Here is a 12,209-nt window from a genome sequence, read left to right as displayed (position 1 = left end):
AGGGTCCCCATCTTATTATTCACCTTAGAATATCATCATCCTATATGCTTCTTTTGCAGAATTTACCATTATACACATTAACCTGCTAATTTCAAAATATTTCATTCCATACCCCACCCCACACACTACAATTTAACTCAACAAACGTTACTTAAAGGCAGAGCAATGTTTATATTGCTTTAACAGGATCCCAGCTACCTAACATGGTGGCTGCTATGAAACTGGGGCTCAATAAATACTTTTTGGATGATGAAATAAAAGGATGACTTTACTATTTTCACTATATTCCTTAGATTGCTTTCCATGGTGATACATAGAACTGTATCACATTTTCCTTCAATCAGCTGTATAATATTCTTATATGGATATCATAATTTATTTCATATATCCAAAGCTCGCAAATTTCCTTAATTTTGTACAAGTTACTAGCTAGCAAGGAAGTACTAATATTTGTGCTTGATTTATTCTGAGAACTAGTATCTCAAAAATCACTTTCATATATCCAAAAACAAACAGATCGACTAACCACACTAGGTCTGAGACTAGTAGGGGATTTCAGAGGTGATACATTTTAATAGCCTATTCATGGGGTCGTTAACTTTAATATCCAAATTCTTACTTATAGACAGTTAAACCTCTCATTAAAATGTAAAAATTATTTTTAAAATCTTGGAAGTTTATAAGGATGTTAAGTACACAGAGATTTTTTAGATAGTTTTTCTTTCACCAATTTCACACAATCCCCTGTTCTTTCCAGCCCTTACTATGCTTCAACAGACACTTAGATTGGTCCCCTATCTTGGCTATTGCAAATAGTGCTGCAATGAACACGGGGATGCAGATACTGATTTGAGTTTCCATTTTCATTTGTTTGGATAAGTACCCACAAGTGAAAGTGCTGGGTCATATGCTAGTTCTAACTTTTCTGAGGAACCTCTATACTGTTTCCAATAGTGGCCGCAACAATTTACATTCCCTGCAACAGTACCCAAGAGCTCCCTTCTCTCCACATCCTCACCAACACTTATTTCTTGTCTTTTTGATAAGAACCATTCTAACAGGATGAGGCGATATCTAATGTAGTTTGCATTTCCCTGACAGTTAATGATGTCGAGCCTCTTTTCAGGTACTTGTGGCCATCTGTGTGTCTTCTTTGGGAAAATGTCCACTGAGATCTTTAGATTGTTTATTTTGCTATTGAGTCATATTTGCTTTTGAGTTCTTTATATACTTTGGATAACAGGCCTTTATCAGATATAAGATTTGCATATATTTTTTCCCATTTACTAGATTGCCTTTTCATTCTGTTCATGTTTTCTGTTGCTGTTCAGGGGCTTATTAGTATGACAGTCCCACTTACTTATTGACTTATTAGTTACTTAGTTTATGTTTTCCATGCTTTAAAATATTTTTATGTTTAAATATTTTAAGCAATCAGTTAAAAAAAGAACTCACTACACTCTCCTGTTTAACTAACATTCTGACCCATTCATATCAATCTTTAAAAATAAACACAACTGAAGCCTCTAAGTGTCCTCCCTGATTCTATCTCTATCAGCAACTTTTACCCTGGGAAGGCAGACCATGACTTTCACGCATCATTCCAATATACGATTTTATACCCATTCTTCATATTCTTTGACTCACAAGAAATAAATTACTGTGCAGAAGAGTAACTCTGCTTGTTATAGGCCAACAATATTTACATGCCAGCCACTATTCTAAACCATTTTCAATTATTATTAACCGTCCTTTGTGCCCCAAGGGTACTTACATTGTTATATAGTACCTGTTCTAGACACCTATGTGATTAATCAGTCCCTTCTTTACATTGGACTGTTAAACATCTACATGGATGGCATGGACTAATGTTTTGTTTATCTTTGAACATCCAGTGCCCAGAAATGCCCGACACATACTGCGTATTCAAAAAAAACGAGCTGAAAGAAGTTTTCGCCTCCCTACACCACCCTCGGGCAATGGCTACATGTAAGCACTGACTTGACGCTGTGGCCCCATCAGAATCTAAGCATTTGAAAATGCCCAGACATAGTATTCTGAAACATTCAATTCAAGACAGTTTACCGGGCCTATAAATGCACTGTGTACCGCGCTAGTTAATTCACAGAAACGGAGCCAGAAAAGCAGAGTCTAAAGGTAGAATATGAAGGATGTGTGATAATACTTAAGAAAGTAAGAAGTTTAATGGAGAAGAAGGTAATCACAAATTTCAAACACATACAAGACTTCAAGATGAATGAGTCTTATGCTAAGGGTCTTAGATTTCAGCAGTTTACCTCCAGGGCTACCGTCAGGATGGATGGTTGCTGCAAAGGTTAAAGAGTAAAGCACATGTTGGAAAATTTGACAGTGCGAAGGAAGAGAAACGGAGCAGCAGCTACACAGTACAATACAGGTAAAGATCTGTGTCCACTAAATGGGTGGATGTCAGAAAGTGCAGAAGAAGAAAAATCATGGACTGGAAAGGAATACTTATCAGTGAAAGGGGCATTATGAGTTCAAAAGAAATGAAAAACAAGGTTTTACAATGTTTATCCACAATGCACATTTGATTCTGGAAGCACACAATATATCGAAGGAGTAACAGGGTTTTAAAACGTATGGTTTGTTATATTACTTTGTAACAGATTAATGGCTCCTACCTGCAGCGCTCTCCATGCCTTCTACAAAAATCCCCCCACACTGGGGAAAAATCCAATACCGACGTCTGTAACGATCCTGGCCAAACATCACTGAACGTAAAGAGTGAGACGCATCGAAGAGCTCCCTTCTGTACTGACTCTGTTGCTGTTAAAAAATGATGCATACAATTATGCTATGGGTGTTAAGTGCTTTAAAAATGGATATTTAAGTGACTTTATACTTATCATGGCTTTAGAGCAGCTAGATTTCACTATTGAAGAAAGGCAGCAAAAGAACTAATATCACACGTCTGACTTCAGTTCCAGTAACAGTTGTAAAGACAGAAATTACTTTGAGGGTAATTAGAATATTTTTGTTGCCAAGGATTAAAAAACGTTTTGTTTTATTAGATATCTTATCGTAAAGCATGTCTTATATTTGGTAATAAACAATGTGATCAAGTGTTTCACTGAGCCAAAGACAATTGGCTCAATTCTAATGATTACAGTGTGTAATAAATAATACTCACATATACCTGTATTTGCCTATTTTTATACTCATGCTGCAGACCTTAGGCAGCATATGACTAAATTTTGGAATAACTGTGTGATGAATCTAATGACATAAAATGCAGATATCTCATAATACTAATCCTGAAATACTTCACTAATGCTACTGAAATTCAGTTTTACATGAGAAGTACATACATATACAGTCTATAGATCCAGTGCAAAGAAAACCCACAAGTACACTAATGTAAAATAAAACACAGGACAGGTGAGAAATTGGGGATCAACAGAGGTGAGGCTTAGAACCTCACCCCCCGTTCTGAGAGAAATCTTCTGCATACGTGGATGTTTTATTGCCCTCGTCTACCTTGGATTAACACATAGTCTACAGGCACACACCTGATCATCTACATTTGCTCTCTTACAACACTAAACTATGTTTTCTACCTTTATCTTGTATCTACCTACCACTTCAGCATTTTATTAAAAATAATAATAATAAAGAGAGAAATGTGGTATCCACATATAAATCAAGTATAAAAATCAAATGAGTATTCCTATTTGAACTGACTGTTTATAGTTCATAATGCATGAGCAAAACTGAAGGTTTCTGTGATGGCTGCCCTTGTACTGTTCACCATGTAAGAACTTAATTCACAATGTAAGAATTTGTTCTCCATGTAAGAACTTGTTTGTTATGCCTCAGAAGATTGGAGACTGACGAAAATTAGGCTTGGAGTGGATTAATGATTGTGCATTGAGCATTGACTCCCCTATACAGAATTTTATTGTTGTTAACAACCATTTGATCAATAAATATGAGAGATGCCCTCACAAAAAAAAAAAAAAAAAAGTACACACTTCCAATGGTAAAATAATAAGTAACCGGGATATAATGAATATAGTCAAGATATTGTAACAGCTTGGTATGGTGATAGCTGGTACCTAGAATTGTCATGTATATAAATGTGGAATCACTATGTTGTACACCTGAAACTAATGTAATGTAATACTGTGTGTCAACTACCCTTCAATAAAAAATAATTATCTAGAAAAAAATAAATAAATAAATAAATAAATAAAACACAGGATGCTGAAACTATTAACATGAAATCTGACTGAATTTTAAAAGTTATGAATTCCAAGAAATAAAACCATGCATTTATTGATATTTTGTATTTAAATAAAGAGCTAAAGAATATAGCTCTTGATTAAGTTAGTACCATGTCTTAAGAGGGAGGACTTTAACATTGGCAAGAAACTTTTACGGTTTAATTGTGAGAATGTTTCTGGAGCTCTCCATTTTAATTACTTACAAGAAGCTTGCTTTTATTTAGCAGTCACAAAAAAGGAATCCCATACAAGGTGGATTTTTAAAACACTGCCAAAATGATGTAAGCTATAATCTGAAAACTGCTTACTTTACTCAGCTTTTCAATCTGTCTTTCTAGCTCTTCAACACTTGCTGCTTGGTCACCTTCATCCTATACATGACAAAATACAGTATCATTTAAAGTTTTAAGATTTATTCAATCAATCTGTGGGTATTTAATGAAGGCCTCCTTTATGCAAAGCACTAGGATAGGCCCTATGGGAATGAGTAAGCCTCAGCTCTTGGTTCTTTGTAAACTAATAATCTGGTAGGGAGACACATGCACATCACACTATGGAAATAAAAACCACTACACAGAGGAAGCCATAGGGACCCCAAAAGAGGTAGAGATTTAAGAGTCATGGAGTTCAGGAGAGGGTGAGATTACTTTTAGTGGGAATCTTTACCGAGAGAGGCTACATGGAAGAAGTTGTGTCTTAATTAGCTACCGAAGAATGGTTCGGATTCGATCAATCAGAGAAAGCGCAGGGCATTCCAGAAAGAGTCTGATGTATCTTGACATGAAAGGTACATGAAGAGGTAAGACAGGAGATGAGGCAAGGATGAGTTCAGGGTTAAACGATCTAGAGCTATAAATGCTTGACCATGGTCAATAACGTGATCCTTTGAGGGAGGTTAAACGTGAGAACTACGCTTACAAAGATAATACGGCAATAGTCCTAAGATGGCCTGGAGCAGGGAAAGGATGAACATTGTCAAATCTGGTTAGTATTCCACTGCAGTGACTCAAGAGGGACGGAGAATGTGGGACTTACATAGGTAAAAGAAACAGAAACGGAGAAAAGCAAATGGACGAAAGAGAGTATTACCTAATTAGAAATGTTAAGTCATGGCCACTCATGGGTATGAGGCAGAGAGGGGTGAGGGAGACAAAGGAAGTAGTAAATTATGGTAAGAGTTTAAATCTGGGAGACTGCAAAACTACTGGTACCATTCATTTGGTACCAGTGACTCACTGGAGTCATTTTGAGGGCAAAGAAGGTAAGTTATATTTTGAACACATTGAGCTTTTATAAGAAAAATAATCCCTACGATATATAATACTAACTTCGTAAGTGGTACTTTACTGGTGATTACATGAAATTTTTCATTCTAGAAAATGAATATAGGAAAACAACCACCAAATTATATGTTTTAGAGGGAAAGCATAAAGTAAAAGGCACATGTATTTTCTTTGTATCTTAGCCACGCTACTTCCTATGGGCAAACTACTTAACTCTTCTAAGACTATTTCCTTATCTGTAGATTGATAACAACATTTCCTGTAACATGGGGGCATCTGTGAGGGCCGAGGAGAACAGATCTGAAAGTAACCAGCAAACTTCCAGGCACACAGTGTGCAAACTGGTTACTTTCCCTCTTTCTGAAAATTGTATCTAGAAAATGCAGGTACCTCTTAGGTTTAAAAAAGTAAAATTTGTTTCCGGTGCTCATTTTCTAGAAGCATTTTTAAAAAGCCACACTGCCACCAACCACTCATGAGCAGGTATTTCTGGATGAGTAGTTATCTCCCCAACAAAAGGAAATGGAAAGAAGCTTTAGTATAAGCTATCATTTATCTACTTCTCATCCAGTTTAGGGGAGCAAGTTACAGAGGCATTTAGGCATACTGTTTGTGCTAACAGTAACACAAATTTCCACTTCAGGAAAGAAGTCTTAAAAGAGAACAGGCCCAATGACCCTCAAATAGATAATTACATAATTACATGTCTGTATGGTTCTAAAGTGATCTTTTGACTCGCAGGGCAAATGTTTGATAATATGCTTACACAAAAATACAATTCAAGCAACAGTAATAAAAAATACTTGCAAAAGACATCAAAGTAACTATGTATGAGTCAAATAAACTTAGTGCTGTTTCTAAGACTCTCCCTAAGATGAAAAGGAAGTAAAGTGTCTACTAAGGTTTGTTTAAAGCAAAGGAGTTTTGACTAATAGTCCTTATAATTTTAAGAGATGTGTAGAACTTAAAAGGTCAGAGAGAAAGGCAAGGAGACTAAGCACAAAGAACTCATCTCTGCCGTGGTTCTCCATGATTTCCCAACCAAAAGAGAGGCCACTGTATGTCCCTATGTGTCAAAGTTCAATCATCCACATAACCTGTTACCAGGCCAACTTGTGAAGTTAGAGCTCACGTAGGTTTCAACACAATTCTAAGGTTTAGGTATACAGACTCCATGTGCTGAAGGAATGAGGAGTGTGGAGAAGAGGGAATCATCTTTGAGACAAAGGGGGATGGACTTAGTCAAGGGCAGGACCTTCTAACAGAGAGCGATCACACGGGTCTCAACGGAAAGGCTCCCTGAAATGCATCTTCTAGGGAGTTTTAATTCCTGGCACTCTCCCCAAACTTTAATCAAGAATCTAAACCTACTTTTTGAGGAATAATGTATCTATCCTATCATTGGGCTCATTAAATAGTTAAAATTTTTAACGCAATTGATAAGTGGCTACCAGTTCTTCATCATAACAGATAACTCTAAAATCACTTAAAAGAAATGTTATTTTGACTTGTTAGGTCCTAAAATTATTATCTTAAAAAGTTTTTAAACTGTTTTCTCACATTAATAACATATACATTTGCCAGGATTTTACTCAATGAAACCCTATAATCTAACTATAAATCAATTAAAAAGTCACTTTAAATGATATATGTGGTTAAGAGACATTAATGATATTTAAATAAGTAGTAACAAATTTTAGTAGAGTTTATCTACCTTGCCCCATTGATTATTTTCTTTATATCTTCAACCCCCTCTCTTACTGACTCCCTTCAACCCGAAATCATATTTAGCCTTTCACATCTGAGTAACCCTTGGTTGTCTGTCCCCTTTAGGAACCACCTTTTCCTCTGAGGCACAATGCTTACAGAAGTCATCTCACCTCCTCACCTTCTACGGTGCTCGATCCTTCGCCACCCGGCTCCTGCTCTGACCCGACTAACGACTGTGCTGCCACTGGTCCCCAGTGACCTCTGCCTTGCCCGATCCCACAGACACTTTCGATCCTCATCACACTAGACTCCTGCTACGTTAACATTGTTTATCACTCCCTCTTTTGAAATGTTCAGTTTTCTTGATTTTTGCTACTATTACATGTGTAGAAAAGAGCTGACATTGCAGGTCTGACTGCTCTATTTGAAAGGCCCGCGTACAAGGCTGGTCCCTGGCTGGTGTCTGGGAACCTGGATTTCAGAGGGTTTCCTCCCACGCTGATAGACTGGCTCACTGGAACCCAACTGTGCTAACAATGGGGTGTATACTGAACACCTGTCTTTCTCCTGGGAGTTTTATACTTGTCATAACTCATTCCTAGGAGACTGAAGCCCATCATGTGTGACTCCACTGGGAAAAGACTCTTAACAGTGTGGGTCTGGTTTCCTCTGGGCTGTGGCTCACATGCCTTTTCTCTCTGATTCTGATGTGTGTCTTCCTAGTGAGTCACTGACTCTGGTGATGGCCTCAGAGATCCTTGAACCATTACAGACACCTCCTACCTCTACGACTGCTCCTTCTTCAACAAGAAGCCCTACGGGATCTTCTGAAATATTGACATCCCCTGGGGTTCCAACTTCAGTCTACTGCTCTGTTCCCTAAACCAAACCCCCTGTACAGAAATCACCCACCTCATGATTTTAAACTACTGTCTGTGTGAATAACTTCCAGATCTATATGTTCATGACTGAACTCATCTTTAGGCTTCAGATTCTTATATCCAACTTACTGCAGAACTGCTGCAAAGGCACCTCAACCGTAACATGTCCAAAATGAACCCACCATCGTTTCTTGTCTTCCACTATCTGATCTGCACTCCCCTCCTCCTCTATCATCTATTTATTCTGTTCCTCCTGATTTCTCTAACTCAGTTAATGGCAAGAATACCACGCAGCCTCCCAAACCAGATGGTCGGGCATCAATCCTACCCTTCCATCAACCTACCAGTTCAAATACTACTCATTCTTCTTCCTAAGTATTTACTGAAATCGTTTCCTCCTTCTTCCCAACTACCATCGGGCTCGTTTGGGACCCTACAACTCATTAAACTCTTGCAACATCTCCTGACCGACCTTCCCACCTCTGATCTTGCCCTACCCCAAATCTACTTCTATTTTCCATGGAGCTGCCATAGGGAGCCACTAAAAAAAGCAAGTGTGACTCTGTCATTCTGTCACTTACAAAGAGGAAGCAATGGCTTCCTCCTACCAAAAAAGTGTAAATCCTAGTTCACAGTTGTTGCTACGAGGCTCTCTAATAACAATGAAGCACTTGTCAGTCACTTAAGGCGCATCGTGGTTTCAGATTCCTACGTCCGTTTATGCTGTGCTTTTTGCCCGAGCACTTCTCTACGGGTTCTTCCCCAGGTTAACATTCAGCCCACCTTTTAGCCTCAGCCAGTGGGCCCAGAAAGCCTTCGTTGAGGACCTATTCCTCATAAAGGTTCAATGCCCTTCCTTTCCGCCTGCCTAGCACAGAGTAAATACCACCGGCAAAGCAGTTAACATGTAGTACATTACATTTTCTTACGGCAAATCTTCCTCAATGAGACTGCAAGTTGAGAAAGGACTTTCGGTACCTTACTCATCTTGGATCAAAAGTGCCCAGAGCGAGGCACATAATAAACTGATGATGCTTGAGAAATACATCAGTTTCACTAAATGTGACAATACTTTCAAGGCATGAAGTATTGTACACATATAAGCTAGGATTTTACCAGAATGAAAGAGGATAACTGAAATTAAGAATCTACATGGTTCTTTGAAGAACTCTCAATATGTTCTATAAAAAGAAAAACTTGCCTTTGTTTATTCAGTGTAAGCCCATCCCATGTGTGGGCAATTATTAAACCATCACAAAAAACTTTACAAGGTGATTGTTATAAATATTCAGTTTTCAGATGAAGAAACTGAGGCAAGTAAGTGTCAAAATGGAATTCAAACCCAAATCCACCTGACCCCCAAATTCTGTTTTCAGTATGTTATGTTATCTTTGTCAAGTAATAAAATCTACCTAAACTTGATTACCTCATCTTCACAGACATCGGTTTTCTTTCCTTTTCTGTCTTCCTTGTCTTCCTCCTCCTCCTCCTCCTCGTTGCCATCAGCGTCACTGTCGCCGCCCTTCCTTCTTCGCTTGCATCCTGCTGTGGGGGTGGCCGACGCGTGCTGCTCTTCTCCAAGATCGATGCCACCTGAAGTGTCTCTCTTGCCTGCTTTCTTAGCATAAATGATTCGGAGCCTTTAAAATGTAACAAAATTAGGATGTACAAGAAAACCTTCTCTTCATACATTTTAGAGAAAATAACATGAGTTTTAAACCAAAATTCCTTACGGTGAGTATTAAGTCAATGGCAATAAAATTAGAATTAAAGAAATTTAAGAAATATGTTTCCAGAAATTACAGAATATATTGACTTTTAAGAATTATTCTGGATCTCTCTGGAATTAGAATATATTTTAAAAATAAAACTTAGCTGAAAAAATTAACTCTAGCAATGACCAATGATAATTCCTGATCCCATGCTTTCAGACTGAAAAAATTTCTGTTCAAATTATACAAAGATATCTCCTCTTACATAGAAATTGAGTAATTTCAGCATTATATTTCCTGGTGGGAAACTAATTAAGCTTTAATTCTGAATACATTTGGATATTTTAGACTCTATGAAAGCAAACTAATTAGAAAGCAATTTTTAAAAGTGGCAGTTCTAAACAGATTCTACTTATGACAAAACTAACTTGATAGCCAACAACAATCTTAGAAAACGTGATTGCTTGACTTCTTTGGAAGCAAAAATGTAAACTGACTTTTTTCTAAGTCTGAAGCATAAGATGTTCAATGACTCTAATTACAACTTTTGTCCATTGCAGACTCTCATCCTAGGTTTTATTAATTTCTTAATTCATCTTAATTAAGCTTTACCTTTTTTTATTTCTTACACATAATAAACTTTAAATTCTGTGTTTGGAATTTATGTTTTACTGGGGAATTTGTACAATGGGAAACAGTATACTAACTTTAATAAAACAGGACTTACTTGCGGAGTTTACCTTCTACCATCCATTTATCTCTCCTCAAGTTTGACATATAATCAGTGTTCTTGTCAATTTCACTGTCAATGCAAAAGTTTATTAGAAGACAGAAATTAATCCATTATGCAATATGTTAACATGGTGAGTAAACTGCTGCCATTTCTTGCTAACTAAAAGTGATGTCAATGAGTAGCGAAAACAAGTGAAAAATTATATCAATACAGTATCACAGCTAAGAGATATACAGAAGACTTAGTATGTCCACCAATGGTAGAAATGCATGGCTCTGAAATATACAGATTGATCCTTTTCCTAGAAAGGAAAAGAAGTAAAAGTAACGATAATTAAAATATGTAAAATAATGAATAGAAAGAACAAGATGAATATGGATTTGTTCACCAAAACTTGAAATACTAGAGTGCAAAATTTACTTTGACTCTTAAATGTAAGTTTTTAAAAAGTACAATACATCAATAAACTAATATTAAATTGTTATTAGCACATAATAAAATAAAAAGCTGGATAATTCTATTAATGGCTATGAAGGAAAATCACGTAGTTATTTATCACTGAAAGATGTCAAAGAAAGAAAAAATTCCGGATTCTTGCAAACGTGCTACCTTCTGGTGCCATGGTAAGAAAAAACTATTTTTATGTTTCCTTATATGAATAATTAACAGAATTATTAAGTAAACAAAATGGTAGCAAAGAACATGCAGTAAGATCCAAATTTTCTTTTCAACAGACTGCAGTAAATACATTAAAATAGTAGTAGTAGTAGTAGTCATCTCTGAATGGTGAGGTTAAGTGTAATTTTGTTTTCTTTGTGCTACTCTGTAAACTTTGGATTTTCCATGGGTAATTTGTGTTACTTTGTCATATAAATTATTTCGATTAGACAAATTGAGAACAGGAAGGAAGCGCCAGAGAAGTCTAGGCACGGGCTCACCTCACCACCCTCCTGCTGCACGCCAGCTCACTGATCAGGAAGGCCAGCGCCGAGGCTTTCTGGGCCGGAGTGTGGGCCTGGAAAGCCTTGGTCCTCAGGCTTTCGGTGAGCTCAGTCTGTCCACAACGGGCCTCCATAAAGATCTGCAAGATCTCGGAAACATTGTCTCGATTCATACCAACATTCAGCAAATGTTCTCCAAGAGCTGTTTCGGCCTATAAAAGTTTGGCATTTTTGTCAGTATTGATCCTAACCGTACAGAACATAAAAACAATTAAGATTTTTAAATGTTTTTATTATATTATCTATGTATTACTGAAAAGGGCTTAATTCACACTTGAAATGAAGTAAAGATAAAAATAGACAACAGATGATAGACAGGTATTTGAGTACTTGCGTCTTTCTATTCCTTCTTTAGACCCTTGGTTAACAGGCAGGAAGGAGAGTATGTGAACTCATGAGTAGATATCATACCTTCTTTGACTATAGAAACTATCTCAAGCTTTCTAAGGCTTTATCTAGGCGTTCTATCAGTACTGGTTGCGGGAGGCCCAGGGGCACTACTGTTGTGTTTTCCAGCTCTAGAGTGTCATGGACTTTATTGTCTGGTATCCTAAATAGGAAAATGGAAGAACAAGCAACTGGTGCACCTGGAAACTTCTCTCTCCATCATATTATCTACAGCAA

The 12,209-nt window shown here is 37.1% G+C and overlaps 1 protein-coding gene across 1 annotated transcript in view; it reads right to left on the bottom strand.

The window, feature by feature from the left end:
* The window catches only part of LOC130681268 (bromodomain adjacent to zinc finger domain protein 2B-like), a 128,409-nt gene that overhangs the window by 20,253 nt on the left and 95,947 nt on the right, over positions 1-12,209 (bottom strand). The window contains exons 13-17 of the mRNA XM_057493905.1: positions 11,523-11,737; positions 10,579-10,653; positions 9,566-9,779; positions 4,574-4,636; positions 2,664-2,808 (exon numbers count right to left, since the gene is read on the bottom strand). Coding sequence (XP_057349888.1) covers positions 2,664-2,808; positions 4,574-4,636; positions 9,566-9,779; positions 10,579-10,653; positions 11,523-11,737 — 712 coding nt within the window. The remainder of the gene's footprint in view (positions 1-2,663; positions 2,809-4,573; positions 4,637-9,565; positions 9,780-10,578; positions 10,654-11,522; positions 11,738-12,209) is intronic.

The sequence above is a fragment of the Manis pentadactyla genome, chromosome 16 (genome assembly GCF_030020395.1).
Source record: "Manis pentadactyla isolate mManPen7 chromosome 16, mManPen7.hap1, whole genome shotgun sequence".
NCBI classification, from domain to species: domain Eukaryota; kingdom Metazoa; phylum Chordata; class Mammalia; order Pholidota; family Manidae; genus Manis; species Manis pentadactyla.
This window is presented reverse-complemented; position numbering and strand designations above follow the sequence as displayed.